We start from the raw sequence: 21,108 nt of genomic DNA, 5'->3' as shown, positions 1-21,108 counted from the left end.
ATGTCTCCCTCCCTCCGTCCATCCTACCCCCCTCCGTCCATCCATCCATCCATCCATCCATCCATCCATCCATCCATCCATCCATCCATCCATCCATCCATCCATCCATCCATCTCTCCCCTCCCTCCCTCCCTCCCTCCCTCCCTCCCTCCCTCCCTCCCTCCCTCCCTCCCTCCCTCCCTCCTCCCTCCCTCCCTCCCTCCCTCCCTCCCTCCCTCCCTCCCTCCCTCCCTCCCTCCCTCCCTCCCTCCCTCCCTCCCTCCCTCCATCCATCCATGTCTCCTCTTCTCCCTCCCTCCATCCATCCATCCATGTCTCCTCTTCTCCCTCCTAACTCCCTCCGTCCATCCATCCGTCTCTCCTCTCCCTCATCCATCTCTCCTCTCCCTCCATCCATCTGTCCTCTTCTCCCTCCTACCTCCTTCCCTCCATCCATCCATCTCTCCTCTCCATCCATCCATCTCTCCTCTTATCCCTCCTATCTCCCTCCATCCATTATTATTATTATTATTATTATCTCTCCCTCCTACGTCCGTCCATCCGTCTCTCCATCCATCCATCTCTCCTCTTCTCCCTCCTATCTCCCTCCGTCCGTCCATCCGTCTCTCCTCTCTCCCCAGACTGTATGAGAACAAAGGAGAAGCAGACTTCATGGAGTCCTTGAGGAATCTCTTCACTTCCTTCAATGACATGATGAACATCAACTCTGAGAACACAGGCATGGTGAAGGTAGGACATCAATCATATAATCTGGCTCTGCTTCAGAGTGATACCTTTTGTGTTTCCATGGTATGTCTGTCTCCCTGTGTATATCAGTCTCTAGTTCCCATCTCATGTCCACTATGTGTCTATAGTAGAGGTCGACCAATTATGATTTTTCAACACCGATACAGATTATTGGAGGACCAAAAAAAGGCCGATACTGATTAATTGGCCTAATATATATATATATTTTTTAAATATGTATATTTGTAATAATGACAATTACAACAATACTGAATGAACAATGAGCACTTATTTTAACTTAATATAATACATAAATAAAATATATTTAGTCTCAAATAAATAATGCAACAATGTTCAATTTGGTTTAAATAATGCAAAAATAAAGTTTTGGAGAAGAAAGTAAAAGTGCACTATGTGCCATGTTAGAAAACTAACGTTTAACTTCCTTGCTCAGAATATGAGAACATATGAAAGTTGGTGGTTCCTTTTAACATGAGTCTTCAATATTCCCAGTTAAGAAGTTTTAGGTTGTAGTTATTATAGGAATTATAGGACTATTTCTCTCTATACCATTTGCATGTCCTATATCTTTCACTATTGGATGTTCTAATAGGCACTTTAGTATTGCCAGCCTAATGTCAGGAGTTGATAGAGTTTAAGTCATAACAGCTCTGTGCATCAAGCATTGCTAAGAGCTGCTGGCAAACGCAGTAAAGTTTGAATGAATGCTACCGAGCCTGCTGCTGCCTCAGTCAGACTGCTATATCAAATCATAGACTTAATTATAACATAATGACACAGAAATACGAGCCTTAGGTCATTAATATGGTCAATTTCCGCAAACTATAATTTTTGAAAACAAAACAAAAAAACAACAAAAAAAAATATTTCAGTGAAATACGGAACCATTACGTATTTTCTCTAACGGGTGGCATCCTTAAGTCTATATATTCCTGTTACCTTGCACAACCTTCAATGTTATGTCATAATTACATAAAATTCTGGCAAATTAGTTGGCAACGAACCAGACGGCCCAAAGTGTTGCATATACCCTGACTCTGCGTGCAATGAACGCAAGAGAAGTGATTTCACCTGGTTAATATTGCCTGCTGACATGAATTTCTTTGAACTAAATATGCAGGTTTAAAGAAATATATAATCTGTATATTGATTTTAAGATGTCTATGGTTAGGTATATTCGTGCAACGGTTGTGCTTTTTTCGCAAATGCGATTTTGTAAAAATCATCCCCCTGTTTGGCGAAGTTGAAGTAGGCTGTGATTCGATGATAAATTAACGGGCACCGCATTGATTATATGCAACGCAGGACAAGCTGGTTAACCTAGTAATATCATCAACCACTAGTTAACTAGTGATAATGTGAAGATTGATTGTTTTTTATAAGATGGGAAGTTCAGTGCTAGCTAGCAATTTACCTCGGCTCCTTGTTGCACTCGCGTAACAGGTGGTCAGCAGTTTCCTCGTGGATCGCAATGTAATCGGCCATAATCGGCATCCAAAAAGGCTGATTACTGATTGTCATAACTTGAAATCGTCCCTAATTAATCGGTCCATATGTATCAAGCTCTCCTAGGGGTAAAGGACAATATACAGAGCCAGTCTATAGTTTGGACACATCTACTCATTCAAGGGTTTTTCTATGTTTTTGTAGTATGTTCTACAATGTAGAATAATAGTGAAGACATCAAAACTATGAAATAACACACATGGAATCATGTAGTAACTAAAAAAAAAGTGTTCAACAAAAATATTTTAGATTTTAGATTCTTCAAAGTAGCCTTTGCCTTAATGCCAGCGTTGCACACTCTTGGCGTTCTCTCAACCAGCTTCATGAGGAATGCTTTTCCAACAGTCTTGAAGGAGTTCCCACATATGCTGAGCACTTGTTGACTGCTTTTCCTTCACTTTGCGGTCCAACTAATCCCAAACCATCTCAATTGAGTTGAGGTCGGGTGATTGTAGTTGCCAAGTCATCTGATGCAGCACTTGGTCAAATAGCCCTTACACAGCTTGGAGGTGTGTTGGGTCATTGTCCTGTTGAAAAACAAATGATAGTCCCACTAAGCCCAAACCTGATGTGATGGCGTATCGCTGCAGAATGCTGTGGTAGCCGTGCTGGATAAGTGTGTGTTGAATTCAAAATAAGTCACAGCCCAACAAAGCACCATCACACCTCCTCCTCCATGCTTCACGGTGGGAACCACACATGCAGAGATCATCCGTTCCCCTACTCTGCATCTCACAAAGACACGGCGGTTGGAACCAAAAATCTCAAATTTGGACTCCTCAGACTAAAGGACAGATTTCCACCAGTCTAATGTCCATTGCTCTTGTTTCTTGGCCCAAGCAAGTCCATTCTTCTATTGGTGTCCATTAGTAGTGGTTTCTTTGCAGCAATTCGACAATAAACTGCCTGATTCAAGCAGTCTCTGAACAGCTGATGTTGAGATGTGTCTGTTACTTTAACTCTGAAGCATTTATTTGGGCTGCAATCTGAGGTGTAGTTAACTCTAATGAACTTATCCTCAAAAGCAGAGGTAATTCTGGGTCTTCCTTTCCTGTGGCGGTCCTCATGAGAGCCAGTTTAATCACAGCGCTTGATGGTTTTTGTTACTGCATTTCAAGAAACGTTCAAAGTTCTTGAAAATTTCCCAGATTGACTGACCTTCATGTCTTAAAGTAATGATGGACTGTCGTTTGTCATTGCTTATTTGAGCTGTTCTTTTACCAAATAGGGCCATCTTCTGTATACCACCCTTGCCTTGTCACAACATAACACAACTGATTGGCTCAAACGCATTGAGAAAGGAAAGAAATTCCACAAATTAACATTTTAACAAGGCACACCTATTAATGGAAATGCATTCCAGGTGACTACTTCATGAAGCTGGTTGAGAGAATGCCAAGCGTGTGCAAAGCTGTCATCAAGGCAAAGGGTGGCTTTTTGAAATATACAATATATTTTGATTTGTATAATTAACACTTTTTTGTTTACTACATGATTCCATATGTGTTATTTCATAGTTTTCACTTATTATTCTACAATGTAGAAAATCGTTTTTTTTTTAATGGAATAAGTAGATGTGTCCAGACTTTTGACTGGTACTGTATCTCCTATTGTTGTCTGTGTGTTGTTCCACTTTTTATTCATTGTCTATCTGAATAGATCTCTTCATGTGCCTCCCTCCCCTCTGTGTTCATATGTATTTCTTCTTCTTCAACTGTTATCTATGCCTGTGTTCTCTTTCTGACCTGTTCTGTGTCCCGACGTATCTCTCTCGCTCTCTCTTGTGCTCTCTCTCACACTCTCTCTCTTGCGCTCTCTGACCTGTTCTGTGTCCCGGGGCTTCTCTGCGTTCTTCCTCTTTAGCTCCTCCTCAAGGTATTTTCTGATATCCCTCCTTCCTTCCCTCCTTCCCTCCCTCCCTCCCATCCTAATTACCGATGGCTCTAGACAAGCATAACGACTGATGGCTCTAGACAAGCATAACGACTGATGGCTCTTGACAAGCATAATGACTGATGGCTCTTGACAAGCATAATGACTCTAGACAAGCATAATGACTGATGGCTCCAGACAAGCATAATGACTGATGGCTCTTGACAAGCATATTGACTGATGGCTCTAGACAAGCATAATGACTGATGGCTCTTGACAAGCATAATGACTGATGGCTCTTGACAAGCATAATGACTCTAGACCAGCATAATGCCTGATGACTCTTGACAAGCATAATGACTGATGGCTCTTGACAAGCATAATGACTGATGGCTCCAGACAAGCATAATGACTGATGGCTCTAGACAAGCATAATGACTGATGGCTCTAGACAAGCATAACGACTGATGGCTCTAGACAAGCATAACGACTGATGGCTCTAGACAAGCATAACGACTGATGGCTCTAGACAAGCATAACGACTGATGGCTCTTGACAAGCATAATGACTGATGGCTCTTGACAAGCATAATGACTCTAGACAAGCATAATGACTGATGGCTCTAGACAAGCATAACGACTGATGGCTCTAGACAAGCATAACGACTGATGGCTCTAGACAAGCATAACGACTGATGGCTCTAGACAAGCATAACGACTGATGGCTCTTGACAAGCATAATGACTGATGGCTCTTGACAAGCATAATGACTCTAGACAAGCATAATGACTGATGGCTCTAGACAAGCATAACGACTGATGGCTCTAGACAAGCATAACGACTGATGGCTCTAGACAAGCATAACGACTGATGGCTCTTGACAAGCATAATGACTGATGGCTCTTGACAAGCATAATGACTCTAGACAAGCATAATGACTGATGGCTCTAGACAAGCATAACGACTGATGGCTCTAGACAAGCATAACGACTGATGGCTCTTGACAAGCATAATGACTGATGGCTCTTGACAAGCATAATGACTCTAGACAAGCATAATGACTGATGGCTCCAGACAAGCATAATGACTGATGGCTCTTGACAAGCATAATGACTGATGGCTCTAGACAAGCATAATGACTGATGGCTCTTGACAAGCATAATGACTGATGGCTCTTGACAAGCATAATGACTCTAGACAAGCATAATGCCTGATGACTCTTGACAAGCATAATGACTGATGGCTCTTGACAAGCATAATGACTGATGGCTCCAGACAAGCATAATGACTGATGGCTCTAGACAAGCATAATGACTGATGGCTCTAGACAAGCATAACGACTGATGGCTCTAGACAAGCATAACGACTGATGACTCTAGACAAGCATAACGACTGATGGCTCTAGACAAGCATAACGACTGATGGCTCTAGACAAGCATAACGACTGATGGCTCTAGACAAGCATAACGACTGATGGCTCTAGACAAGCATAACGACTGATGGCTCTAGACAAGCATAACGACTGATGGCTCTAGACAAGCATAACGACTGATGGCTCTAGACAAGCATAACGACTGATGGCTCTAGACAAGCATAACGACTGATGGCTCTTCAAGCATAACGACTGATGGCTCTAGACAAGCATAACGACTGATGGCTCTTCAAGCATAACGACTGATGGCTCTAGATAAGCATAACGACTGATGGCTCTAGACAAGCATAACGACTGATGGCTCTAGACAAGCATAACGACTGATGGCTCTAGACAAGCATAATGACTGATGGCTCTTGACAAGCATAATGACTGATGGCTCTTGACAAGCATAATGACTCTAGACAAGCATAATGACTGATGGCTCTAGACACGCATAACGACTGATGGCTCTAGACAAGCATAACGACTGATGGCTCTTGACAAGCATAACGACTGATGGCTCTTGACAAGCATAATGACTGATGGCTCTTGACAAGCATAATGACTCTAGACAAGCATAATGACTGATGGCTCTAGACAAGCATAACGACTGATGGCTCTAGACAAGCATAACGACTGATGGCTCTAGACAAGCATAACGACTGATGGCTCTTGACAAGCATAATGACTGATGGCTCTTGACAAGCATAATGACTCTAGACAAGCATAATGACTGATGGCTCTAGACAAGCATAACGACTGATGGCTCTAGACAAGCATAACGACTGATGGCTCTTGACAAGCATAATGACTGATGGCTCTTGACAAGCATAATGACTCTAGACAAGCATAATGACTGATGGCTCCAGACAAGCATAATGACTGATGGCTCTTGACAAGCATAATGACTGATGGCTCTAGACAAGCATAATGACTGATGGCTCTTGACAAGCATAATGACTGATGGCTCTTGACAAGCATAATGACTCTAGACAAGCATAATGCCTGATGACTCTTGACAAGCATAATGACTGATGGCTCTTGACAAGCATAATGACTGATGGCTCCAGACAAGCATAATGACTGATGGCTCTAGACAAGCATAATGACTGATGGCTCTAGACAAGCATAACGACTGATGGCTCTAGACAAGCATAACGACTGATGACTCTAGACAAGCATAACGACTGATGGCTCTAGACAAGCATAACGACTGATGGCTCTAGACAAGCATAACGACTGATGGCTCTAGACAAGCATAACGACTGATGGCTCTAGACAAGCATAACGACTGATGACTCTAGACAAGCATAACGACTGATGGCTCTAGACAAGCATAACGACTGATGGCTCTAGACAAGCATAACGACTGATGGCTCTTCAAGCATAACGACTGATGGCTCTTCAAGCATAACGACTGATGGCTCTAGACAAGCATAACGACTGATGGCTCTTCAAGCATAACGACTGATGGCTCTAGACAAGCATAACGACTGATGACTCTTGACAAGCATAATGACTGATGGCTCTAGACAAGCATAATGACTGATGACTCTTGACAAGCATAATGACTCTAGACAAGCATAATGACTGATGGCTCCAGACAAGCATAATGACTGATGGCTCTAGACAAGCATAATGACTCTAGACAAGCATAATGACTGATGGCTCTTGACAAGCATAATGACTCTAGACAAGCATAATGACTGATGGCTCCAGACAAGCATAATGACTGATGGCTCCAGACAAGCATAATGACTGATGGCTCTAGACAAGCATAATGACTGATGGCTCTAGACAAGCATAACGACTGATGGCTCTAGACAAGCATAACGACTAATGGCTCTAGACGAGCATAACGACTGATGGCTCTAGACAAGCATAACGACTGATGACTCTAGACAAGCATAACGACTGATGACTCTAGACAAGCATAACGACTGATGGCTCTAGACAAGCATAACGACTGATGGCTCTAGACAAGCATAACGGCTGATGGCTCTAGACAAGCATAACGACTGATGGCTCTAGACAAGCATAACGACTGATGGCTCTAGACAAGCATAACGACTGATGGCTCTAGACAAGCATAACGACTGATGGCTCTAGACAAGCATAACGACTGATGGCTCTAGACAAGCATAACGACTGATGGCTCTAGACAAGCATAACGACTGATGGCTCTAGACAAGCATAACGACTGATGGCTCTAGACAAGCATAACGACTGATGGCTCTAGACAAGCATAACGACTGATGGCTCTAGACAAGCATAACGACTGATGGCTCTAGACAAGCATAACGACTGATGGCTCTAGACAAGCATAACGACTGATGGCTCTAGACAAGCATAACGACTGATGGCTCTTCAAGCATAACGACTGATGGCTCTAGACAAGCATAACGACTGATGGCTCTTCAAGCATAACGACTGATGGCTCTAGATAAGCATAACGACTGATGGCTCTAGACAAGCATAACGACTGATGGCTCTAGACAAGCATAACGACTGATGGCTCTAGACAAGCATAACGACTGATGGCTCTTGACAAGCATAATGACTCTAGACAAGCATAATGACTGATGGCTCTAGACAAGCATAACGACTGATGGCTCTAGACAAGCATAACGACTGATGGCTCTTGACAAGCATAACGACTGATGGCTCTTGACAAGCATAATGACTGATGGCTCTTGACAAGCATAATGACTCTAGACAAGCATAATGACTGATGGCTCTAGACAAGCATAACGACTGATGGCTCTAGACAAGCATAACGACTGATGGCTCTAGACAAGCATAACGACTGATGGCTCTTGACAAGCATAATGACTGATGGCTCTTGACAAGCATAATGACTCTAGACAAGCATAATGACTGATGGCTCTAGACAAGCATAACGACTGATGGCTCTAGACAAGCATAACGACTGATGGCTCTTGACAAGCATAATGACTGATGGCTCTTGACAAGCATAATGACTCTAGACAAGCATAATGACTGATGGCTCCAGACAAGCATAATGACTGATGGCTCTTGACAAGCATAATGACTGATGGCTCTAGACAAGCATAATGACTGATGGCTCTTGACAAGCATAATGACTGATGGCTCTTGACAAGCATAATGACTCTAGACAAGCATAATGCCTGATGACTCTTGACAAGCATAATGACTGATGGCTCTTGACAAGCATAATGACTGATGGCTCCAGACAAGCATAATGACTGATGGCTCTAGACAAGCATAATGACTGATGGCTCTAGACAAGCATAACGACTGATGGCTCTAGACAAGCATAACGACTGATGACTCTAGACAAGCATAACGACTGATGGCTCTAGACAAGCATAACGACTGATGGCTCTAGACAAGCATAACGACTGATGGCTCTAGACAAGCATAACGACTGATGGCTCTAGACAAGCATAACGACTGATGACTCTAGACAAGCATAACGACTGATGGCTCTAGACAAGCATAACGACTGATGGCTCTAGACAAGCATAACGACTGATGGCTCTTCAAGCATAACGACTGATGGCTCTAGACAAGCATAACGACTGATGGCTCTTCAAGCATAACGACTGATGGCTCTAGATAAGCATAACGACTGATGGCTCTAGACAAGCATAACGACTGATGACTCTTGACAAGCATAATGACTGATGGCTCTAGACAAGCATAATGACTGATGACTCTTGACAAGCATAATGACTCTAGACAAGCATAATGACTGATGGCTCCAGACAAGCATAATGACTGATGGCTCTAGACAAGCATAATGACTCTAGACAAGCATAATGACTGATGGCTCTTGACAAGCATAATGACTCTAGACAAGCATAATGACTGATGGCTCCAGACAAGCATAATGACTGATGGCTCCAGACAAGCATAATGACTGATGGCTCTAGACAAGCATAATGACTGATGGCTCTAGACAAGCATAACGACTGATGGCTCTAGACAAGCATAACGACTAATGGCTCTAGACGAGCATAACGACTGATGGCTCTAGACGAGCATAACGACTGATGACTCTAGACAAGCATAACGACTGATGACTCTAGACAAGCATAACGACTGATGGCTCTAGACAAGCATAACGACTGATGGCTCTAGACAAGCATAACGGCTGATGGCTCTAGACAAGCATAACGGCTGATGGCTCTAGACAAGCATAACGACTGATGGCTCTAGACAAGCATAACGACTGATGGCTCTAGACAAGCATAACGACTGATGGCTCTAGACAAGCATAACGACTGATGGCTCTAGACAAGCATAACGACTGATGGCTCTAGACAAGCATAACGACTGATGGCTCTAGACAAGCATAACGACTGATGGCTCTAGACAAGCATAACGACTGATGGCTCTAGACAAGCATAACGACTGATGGCTCTAGACAAGCATAACGACTGATGGCTCTAGACAAGCATAACGACTGATGGCTCTAGACAAGCATAACGACTGATGGCTCTAGACAAGCATAACGACTGATGGCTCTAGACAAGCATAACGACTGATGGCTCTTCAAGCATAACGACTGATGGCTCTAGACAAGCATAACGACTGATGGCTCTTCAAGCATAACGACTGATGGCTCTAGATAAGCATAACGACTGATGGCTCTAGACAAGCATAACGACTGATGGCTCTAGACAAGCATAACGACTGATGGCTCTAGACAAGCATAACGACTGATGGCTCTTGACAAGCATAATGACTCTAGACAAGCATAATGACTGATGGCTCTAGACAAGCATAACGACTGATGGCTCTAGACAAGCATAACGACTGATGGCTCTTGACAAGCATAACGACTGATGGCTCTTGACAAGCATAATGACTGATGGCTCTTGACAAGCATAATGACTCTAGACAAGCATAATGACTGATGGCTCTAGACAAGCATAACGACTGATGGCTCTAGACAAGCATAACGACTGATGGCTCTAGACAAGCATAACGACTGATGGCTCTTGACAAGCATAATGACTGATGGGTCTTGACAAGCATAATGACTCTAGACAAGCATAATGACTGATGGCTCTAGACAAGCATAACGACTGATGGCTCTAGACAAGCATAACGACTGATGGCTCTTGACAAGCATAATGACTGATGGCTCTTGACAAGCATAATGACTCTAGACAAGCATAATGACTGATGGCTCCAGACAAGCATAATGACTGATGGCTCTTGACAAGCATAATGACTGATGGCTCTAGACAAGCATAATGACTGATGGCTCTTGACAAGCATAATGACTGATGGCTCTTGACAAGCATAATGACTCTAGACAAGCATAATGCCTGATGACTCTTGACAAGCATAATGACTGATGGCTCTTGACAAGCATAATGACTGATGGCTCCAGACAAGCATAATGACTGATGGCTCTAGACAAGCATAATGACTGATGGCTCTAGACAAGCATAACGACTGATGGCTCTAGACAAGCATAACGACTGATGACTCTAGACAAGCATAACGACTGATGGCTCTAGACAAGCATAACGACTGATGGCTCTAGACAAGCATAACGACTGATGGCTCTTCAAGCATAACGACTGATGGCTCTAGACAAGCATAACGACTGATGGCTCTTCAAGCATAACGACTGATGGCTCTAGATAAGCATAACGACTGATGGCTCTAGACAAGCATAACGACTGATGACTCTTGACAAGCATAATGACTGATGGCTCTAGACAAGCATAATGACTGATGACTCTTGACAAGCATAATGACTGATGGCTCCAGACAAGCATAATGACTGATGGCTCTAGACAAGCATAATGACTCTAGACAAGCATAATGACTGATGGCTCTTGACAAGCATAATGACTCTAGACAAGCATAATGACTGATGGCTCCAGACAAGCATAATGACTGATGGCTCTAGACAAGCATAATGACTGATGGCTCTAGACAAGCATAATGACTGATGGCTCTAGACAAGCATAACGACTGATGGCTCTAGACAAGCATAACGACTGATGGCTCTAGACAAGCATAACGACTAATGGCTCTAGACGAGCATAACGACTGATGGCTCTAGACAAGCATAACGACTGATGACTCTAGACAAGCATAACGACTGATGACTCTAGACAAGCATAACGACTGATGGCTCTAGACAAGCATAACGACTGATGGCTCTAGACAAGCATAACGGCTGATGGCTCTAGACAAGCATAACGGCTGATGGCTCTAGACAAGCATAACGGCTGATGGCTCTAGACAAGCATAACGACTGATGGCTCTAGACAAGCATAACGACTGATGGCTCTAGACAAGCATAACGACTGATGGCTCTAGACAAGCATAACGACTGATGGCTCTAGACAAGCATAACGACTGATGGCTCTAGACAAGCATAACGACTGATGGCTCTAGACAAGCATAACGACTGATGGCTCTAGACAAGCATAACGACTGATGACTCTTTACAAGCATAATGACTGATGGCTCTAGACAAGCATAACGACTGATGGCTCTTGACAAGCATAACGACTGATGGCTCTTGACAAGCATAATGACACATCCTGTCATACAAAATATTGTGATATTGTAGTTAACATTTTCAACATTCTAGTGAGGGCTGTTACCCAGTTGGCAATCACCTTTAAGATCAGGGATAATCCTAATCATTTTGTTTTGTCCAGGGTGCAGCGTTGAGATACGTCCCCACCATCGTGAACGACGTCAAACTGGTCTTCGATCCCAAGGAGCTCAGGTAGGTTTTCATCAGGGAAACTGCTGTCTCGTGCTGAATAGGTTTTAGCACATCTGGTTATGTACACTATACACTATACTATACATTATCTATGTTTTAACACATCTGGGTATGTACACTATACGCCCATGCTTTCACACTGTAGATAACACACTTCTACAAGGCCATAACAGAGATGAGATTTACCTCTTGTTAGACCAGTACTGTAATGTCATTATCTGTGACTCCTGAATACTGTAGTGTCATTATCTGTGACTCCCGAATAATGTAATGTCATTATCTGTGACACCCTAATACTGTAATGTCATTATCTGTGACTCCTGAATACTGTAGTGTCATTATCTGTGACTCCTGAATACTGTAGTGTCATTGTCTGTGACTACTGAATAATGTAGTGTCATTATCTGTGACTCCTGAATACTGTAGTGTCATTATCTGTGACTCCTGAATACTGTAGTCATTATCTGTGACTCCTGAATACTGTAGTGTCATTATCTGTGACTCCTGAATACTGTAGTCATTATCTGTGACTCCTGAATACTGTAGTGTCATTATCTGTGACTCCTGAATACTGTAGTCATTATCTGTGACTCCTGAATACTGTAGTCATTATCTGTGACTCCTGTTCGACTGTACTGTAGTGTCATTATCAGTACATGTAAGGATGCCAGAAGCTAAGGAAGAGGTGCAGGAGTGAATCTGAAAAAGCTGTGAGTTACAAAGTCAATCTACGAAATGAAAACCCGTGTAAATGATTTGACTGATTAAGGTAAAGCGCTTTGACATGGAAGAGAGAGACTAAAGAGCCTTGCTCAGTAATCGTCTCTTTGAAATCACATTCCGTGTTTTAGAGATTGTCTCCTCTTTATTTATTTTTATTTTTATTTTTTGTGGGGGGGGTGATTACCTTTAACAGTTGGTTTGGATTAAATAACTGATTTGATATTGTGGCTTGTGCAGTGTGAGTGGTCACACCTCGTTATCCTCAAGCTACTTACCTTTAGGCTCTGTGCTTCTCGCGCACACACACACACACACACACACACACACACACACACACACACACACACACACACACACACACACACACACACACACACACACACACACACACACACACACACACACACACACGCACACCACTTAACATTCACTAGCTGTACCATGTGGGTTGGTTATATATAGTCCCGGTTGCCGTGGGAACGTGGAACTGCTGCTTCACCAACAATGCAGTGGTTAATCTGACCTGCCATGAATTTTATATCATCATATTGTATTGATTTAATTTGACAAAATAACATTTTAATTAGAAAAGCTTTTATAAAGGTGCAAATCAAGGTTTTGGCAATATATCAATATATCACTAGATCAATATATCACTAGATCAATATATCACTAGATCAATATATCACTAGATCAATATATCACTAGATCAATATATCACTAGATCAATATATCAATATATCAATATATCAATATATCACTAGATCAATATATCAATATATCAATATATCAATATATCACTAGATCAATATATCAATATATCACTAGATCACTAGATCAATATATCACTAGATCAATATATCACTAGATCAATATATCACTAGATCAATATATCAATGTATCACTAGATCACTGGATTAATAGATTAATAGGACCCTAGATTAATAGGACCCTAGACTAATAGGACACTAGATTAATAGATCACTGTACACTAGATTAATAGGACACTAGATTAATAGGACCCTAGATTAATAGGACACTAGATTAATAGGACACTAGATTAATAGGACACTAGACTAATAGGACACTAGATTAATATATCACTGTACACTAGATTAATAGGACACTAGATTAATAGGACCCTAGATTAATAGGACCCTAGATTAATAGGACACTAGATTAATAGGACACTAGACTAATAGGACACTATACTAATAGGACACTAGACTAATAGGACACTAGATTAATAGATCACTGTACACTAGATTAATAGGACACTAGATTAATAGGACCCTAGATTAATAGGACCCTAGATTAATAGGACCCTAGATTAATAGGACACTAGATTAATAGATCACTGTACACTAGATTAATAGGACACTAGATTAATAGGACACTAGATTAATAGGACACTAGATTAATAGGACACTAGATTAATAGGACCCTAGATTATTAGGACACTAGATTAATAGGACACTAGATTAATAGATCACTAGATTAATAGGACACTAGATTAATAGATCACTAGATTAATAGATCACTAGATTAATAGATCACTGGACACTAGATTAATAGGACACTAGATTAATAGATCACTGTACACGAGATTAATAGGAACCTAGATTAATAGGACACAAGATTAATAGGACACTAGATTAATAGATCACTGTACACAAGATTAATAGGAACCTAGATTAATAGGACACAAGATTAATAGGACACGAGATTAATAGGACACGAGATTAATAGGACATGAGATTAATAGGACACTAGATGAATATATCCCTGTACACTAGATTAATAGATCACTAGGACACTATATCAATAGTTCACTGGATCACTAGATGAATAGGGCACTAGATGAATAGGACACTAGATGAATAGGACACTAGATGAATAGGACAGTGGATGAATAGGACAGTGGATGAATAGGACAGTGGATGAATAGGACAGTGGATGAATAGGACAGTGGATGAATAGGACAGTGGATGAATAGGACAGTGGATGAATAGGACAGTGGATGAATAGGACAGTGGATGAATAGGACAGTGGATGAATAGGACAGTGGATGAATAGGACAGTGGATGAATAGGACAGTGGATGAATAGGACAGTGGATGAATAGGACAGTGGATGAATAGGACACTGGATGAATAGGACACTGGATGAATAGGACACTGGATGAATAGGACACTGGATGAATAGGACACTGGATGAATAGGACACTGGATGAATAGGACACTGGATGAATAGAACACTGGATGAATAGGACACTGGATGAATAGGACACTGGATGAATAGGACACTGGATGAATAGGACACTGGATGAATAGGACACTGGATGAATAGGACACTGGATGAATAGGACACTGGATGAATAGGACACTAGAATAATAGATCACTAGGCCACTAGATTAATAGATCACTCGATTAATAGATCACTAGGACACTAGATTAATAGATCTCTCGATTAATAGATCACTAGATTAATAGATCACTCGAATAATAGATCTCTCGATTAATAGATCACTAGATTAATAGATCACTCGATTAATAGATCACTCGATTAATAGATCACTAGGACACTAGATTACTAGATCAATATATCAGTAGATTAATAGGTTACTAGGACACTAGATTACTAGATCACTAGATTAATAGGTTACTAGGACACTAGATCACTATATTAATAGGTTACTAGGACACTAGATCACTAGATTAATAGGTTACTAGGACACTAGATCACTAGATTAATAGATCACTAGATTAATAGGTTACTAGGACACTAGATCACTAGATTAATAGGTTACTAGGAAACTAGATCACTAGATTAATAGGTTACTAGGACACTAGATCACTAGATTAATATATCACTAGATTAATAGGTTACTGGGACACTAGATCACTAGATTAATAGGTTACTAGGACACTAGATCACTAGATTAATAGGTTACTAGGACACTAGATCAATAGGTTACTAGGACACTAGATCACTAGATTAATAGGTTACTAGGACACTAGATCACTAGATTAATAGGTTACTAGGACACTAGATCACTAGATTAATAGGTTACTAGGACACTAGATCACTAGATTAATAGGTTACTAGGACACTAGATCACTAGATTAATAGATCACTAGATTAATAGGTTACTAGGACACTAGATCACTAGATTAATAGGTTACTAGGACACCAGATCACTAGATTAATATATCACTAGATTAATAGGTTACTAGGACACTAGATCACTAGATTAATAGGTTACTAGGACACTAGATCACTAGATTAATAGGTTACTAGGACACTAGATCACTAGATTAATAGGTTACTAGGACACTAGATCACTAGATTAATAGGTTACTAGGACACTAGATCACTAGATTAATAGGTTACTAGGACACTAGATTATTAGATCACTAGATTAATAGATCACTCGATCACCAGATCACTAGATTACCAGATCACTAGATCACTAGATTACTATGAATAGATTAATGGATCACTCGATGAATGGATCACTAGATTAATATATCACTAGATGAATGGATCACTAGATGAATGGATCACTAGATGAATGGATCACTTGATGAATGGATCACTAGATGAATGGATCACTAGATGAATGGATCACTAGATTAATATATCACTAGATTAATAGATTAATATATCACTAGATTAATAGATCACTAGATTAATAGATCTCTCGATAAATAGATCACTAGAACACTAGATTAATAGATCACTAGGACACTAGATTACTAGATTAATATATCACTAGATTAATAGATTAATATATCACTAGATTAATAGATCAGTAGATTACCAGATCACTAGATTACTATGAATAGATTAATGGATCACTAGATGAATAGATCACTAGATGAATAGATCACTAGATGAATGGATCACTAGATGAATGGATCACTAGATGAATGAATCACTAGATGAATGAATCACTAGATGAATGAATCACTAGATGAATGAATCACTAGATGAATGAATCACTAGATGAATGAATCACTAGATGAATGAATCACTAGATGAATGAATCACTAGATGAATGAATCACTAGATGAATGAATCACTAGATGAATGAATCACTAGATGAATGAATCACTAGATGAATGAATCACTAGATGAATGAATCACTAGATGAATGAATCACTAGATGAATGAATCACTAGATGAATGAATCACTAGATGAATGAATCACTAGATGAATGAATCACTAGATGAATGGATCACTAGATGAATGGATCACTAGATGAATGGATCACTAGATGAATGGATCACTAGATGAATGGATCACTAGATGAATGGATCACTAGATGAATGGATCACTAGATGAATGGATCACTAGATGAATGGATCACTAGATGAATGGATCACTAGATGAATGGATCACTAGATGAATGGATCACTAGATGAATGGATCACTAGATGAATGGATCACTAGATGAATGGATCACTAGATGAATGGATCACTAGATGAATGGATCACTAGATGAATGGATCACTAGATGAATGGATCACTAGATGAATGGATCACTAGATGAATGGATCACTAGATGAATGGATCACTAGATGAATGGATCACTAGATGAATGGATCACTAGATGAATGGATCACTAGATGAATGGATCACTAGATGAATGGATCACTAGATGAATGGATCACTAGATGAATGGATCACTAGATTAATAGATTAATAGATTAATAGATTAATAGATCACTAGATTAACAGATCACTAAACTAATAGATCACTAGATGAATGGATCACTAGATGAATGGATCACTAGATGAATGGATCACTAGATGAATGGATCACTAGATTAATAGATTAATAGATTAATAGATTAATAGATCACTAGATTAACAGATCACTAAACTAATAGATCACTAGATTAATGGATCTCTAGATTAATAGATCACTAGATTAATAGATCACTAGATTAATAGGTTAATATATCACTAAACTAATAGATCACTAGATGAATGGATCTCTAGATGAATGGATCACTAGATGAATGGATCACTAGATGAATATATCACTAGATTAATAGATCACTAGATTAATGGATCATTAGATTAATGGATCACTAGATTAATGGATCACTAGATTAATAGATCACTAGATGAATAGATCACTAGATTAATGGATCACTAGATTAATGGATCTCTAGATTAATGGATCTCTAGATGAATGGATCACTAGATGAATGGATCACTAGATTAATATATCACTAGATTAATATATCACTAGATTAATGGATCACTAGATTAATGGATCACTAGATTAATGGATCACTAGATTAATGGATCACTAGATTAATAGATCGCTAGATTAATAGATCACTAGGACAATAGATTAATATATCACTAAACTAATAGATCACTAGATTAATGGATCTCTAGATGAATGGATCACTAGATGAATGGAACACTAGATTAATATATCACTAGATTAATAGATTAATAGATTAATGGATCATTAGATTAATGGATCACTAGATTAATATATCACTAGATTAATAGATCACTAGATTAATGGATCATTAGATTAATGGAACACTAGATTAATATATCACTAGATTAATAGATCACTAGATTAATGGATCATTAGATTAATGGATCACTAGATTAATGGATCACTAGATTAATGGATCACTAGATTAATGGATCATTAGATTAATGGATCATTAGATTAATGAATCATTAGATTAATGAATCACTAGATTAATGGATCATTAGATTAATGGATCATTAGATTAATGGATCACTAGATTAATGGATCATTAGATTAATGGATCACTAGATTAATGGATCACTAGATTAATCGATCACTAGATGAATAGATCACTAGATGAATAGATCACTAGATGAATTAGATGAATAGATTAATTAGATGAATAGATCTAATAGATCTGCAACTCGCTGTTGGCTGGGCTCCCTGCCTGTGCCATTAAACCCCTTCAACTCATCCAGAACGCTGCAGCCCGTCTGGTGTTCAACCTTCCCAAGTTCTCTCACGTCACCCCGCTCCTCCGTTCTCTCCACTGGCTTCCAGTTGAAGCTCGCATCCGCTACAAGACCATGGTGCTTGCCTACGGAGCTGTGAGGGGAACGGCACCTCAGTACCTCCAGGCTCTGATCAGGCCCTACACCCAAACAAGGGCACTGCGTTCATCCACCTCTGGCCTGCTCGCCTCCCTACCACTGAGGAAGTACAGCTCCCGCTCAGCCCAGTCAAAACTGTTCGCTGCTCTGGCCCCCCAATGGTGGAACAAACTCCCTCACGACGCCAGGACAGCGGAGTCAATCACCACCTTCCGAGACACCTGAAACCCCACCTCTTTAAGGAATACCTAGGATAGGATAAGTAATCCCTCTCACCCCCCCCCTTTAAGATTTAGATGCACTATTGTAAAGTGACTGTTCCACTGGATGTCATAAGGTGAATGCACCAATTTGTAAGTCGCTCTGGATAAGAGCGTCTGCTAAATGACTTAAATGTAAATGTTAAATGTAGATCAGTAGATTACTAGATCACTAGGACACTAGATTAATAGATTACTAGATCACTAGATTAATAGATCACTAGGACACTAGATTAATAGATCACTAGGACACTAGATTAATAGATTACTAGATCACTAGGACACTAGATTAATAGATTAATAGATCACTAGGACACTAGATCACTAGGACACTAGATTAATAGATTAATAGATCACTAGGACACTAGATCACTAGGACACTAGATTAATAGATTAATAGATCACTAGGACACTAGATCACTAGGACACTAGATTACTAGATTAATAGATCACTAGGACACTAGATTAATAGATTACTAGGACACTAGATTAATAGATCACTAGGACACTAGATTAATAGATCACTAGGACACTAGATTAATAGATCACTAGGACACTAGATTAATAGATCACTAGATTAATAGATCACTAGGACACTAGATTAATAGATCACTAGGACACTAGATTAATAGATCACTAGATTAATAGATCACTAGGACACTAGATTAATAGATCACTAGGACACTAGATTAATAGATCACTAGGACACTAGATTAATAGATCACTAGATTAATAGATCACTAGGACACTAGATTAATAGATCACTAGGACACTAGATTAATAGATCACTAGGACACTAGATTAATAGATCACTAGATTAATAGATCACTAGGACACTAGATTAATAGATCACTAGGACACTAGATTAATAGATCACTAGATTAATAGATCACTAGGACACTAGATTAATAGATCACTAGGACACTAGATTAATAGATCACTAGGACACTAGATTAATAGAGCACTAGATTAATAGATCACTAGGACACTAGATTAATAGATCACTAGGACACTAGATTAATAGATCACTAGGACACTAGATTAATAGATCACTAGATTAATAGATCACTAGGACACTAGATTAATAGATCACTAGGACACTAGATTAATAGATCACTAGGACACTAGATTAATAGATCACTAGGACACTAGATTAATAGATCACTAGATTAATAGATCACTAGGACACTAGATTAATAGATTACTAGGACACTAGATTAATAGATTACTAGGACACTAGATTAATAGATTACTAGGACACTAGATTAATAGATTACTAGGACACTAGATTAATAGATTACTAGATCACTCCAGTTTTACAGACTAGCTGATGTAATATTGGAACATAAGGGTCTGTTTTTGTTATACATCCATGGATTTAGTTTGAAGCCTCAACCTGAGATGTTCGTCCTTATTCACTAGCGTCCTGTTCTACATTCATGAAGCTGAGCTGTTCAACTGCTCACGCAGAACAAAGTCGCCTACGTTGACTGAATGGTAAATATGTTGTTCTGACGTTATGTGTTTTGGGCCCAGCCAGTTCTGCATGTCACATACAGTATATAGGGAATAGGGTGCCCGCTGTACTGCACTACAGAGGGAATAGGGTGCCCGCTGTACTGCACTACAGAGGGAATAGGGTGCCTGCTGTACTGCACTATATAGGGAATAGGGTGCCCGCTGTACTGCACTATATAGGGAATAGGGTGCCCGCTGTACTG

The 21,108-nt window shown here is 39.9% G+C and overlaps 1 protein-coding gene across 2 annotated transcripts in view; it reads left to right on the top strand.

Annotated features, from left to right (window-relative positions):
- Positions 1-21,108, top strand: part of LOC124018334 (dedicator of cytokinesis protein 1-like) — a 173,744-nt gene that overhangs the window by 141,729 nt on the left and 10,907 nt on the right. For both annotated transcript variants that reach the window (XM_046333608.1, XM_046333607.1), the window contains exons 23-24: positions 621-729; positions 12,216-12,286. In XM_046333608.1, the coding sequence (XP_046189564.1) occupies positions 621-729; positions 12,216-12,286 (180 nt within the window). The remainder of the gene's footprint in view (positions 1-620; positions 730-12,215; positions 12,287-21,108) is intronic.

This window comes from Oncorhynchus gorbuscha, unplaced genomic scaffold (genome assembly GCF_021184085.1).
Source record: "Oncorhynchus gorbuscha isolate QuinsamMale2020 ecotype Even-year unplaced genomic scaffold, OgorEven_v1.0 Un_scaffold_480, whole genome shotgun sequence".
Taxonomy (NCBI): domain Eukaryota; kingdom Metazoa; phylum Chordata; class Actinopteri; order Salmoniformes; family Salmonidae; genus Oncorhynchus; species Oncorhynchus gorbuscha.
Note: the sequence above shows the minus strand (reverse complement) of the source record. Positions and strands in the feature narration are given on the sequence as shown.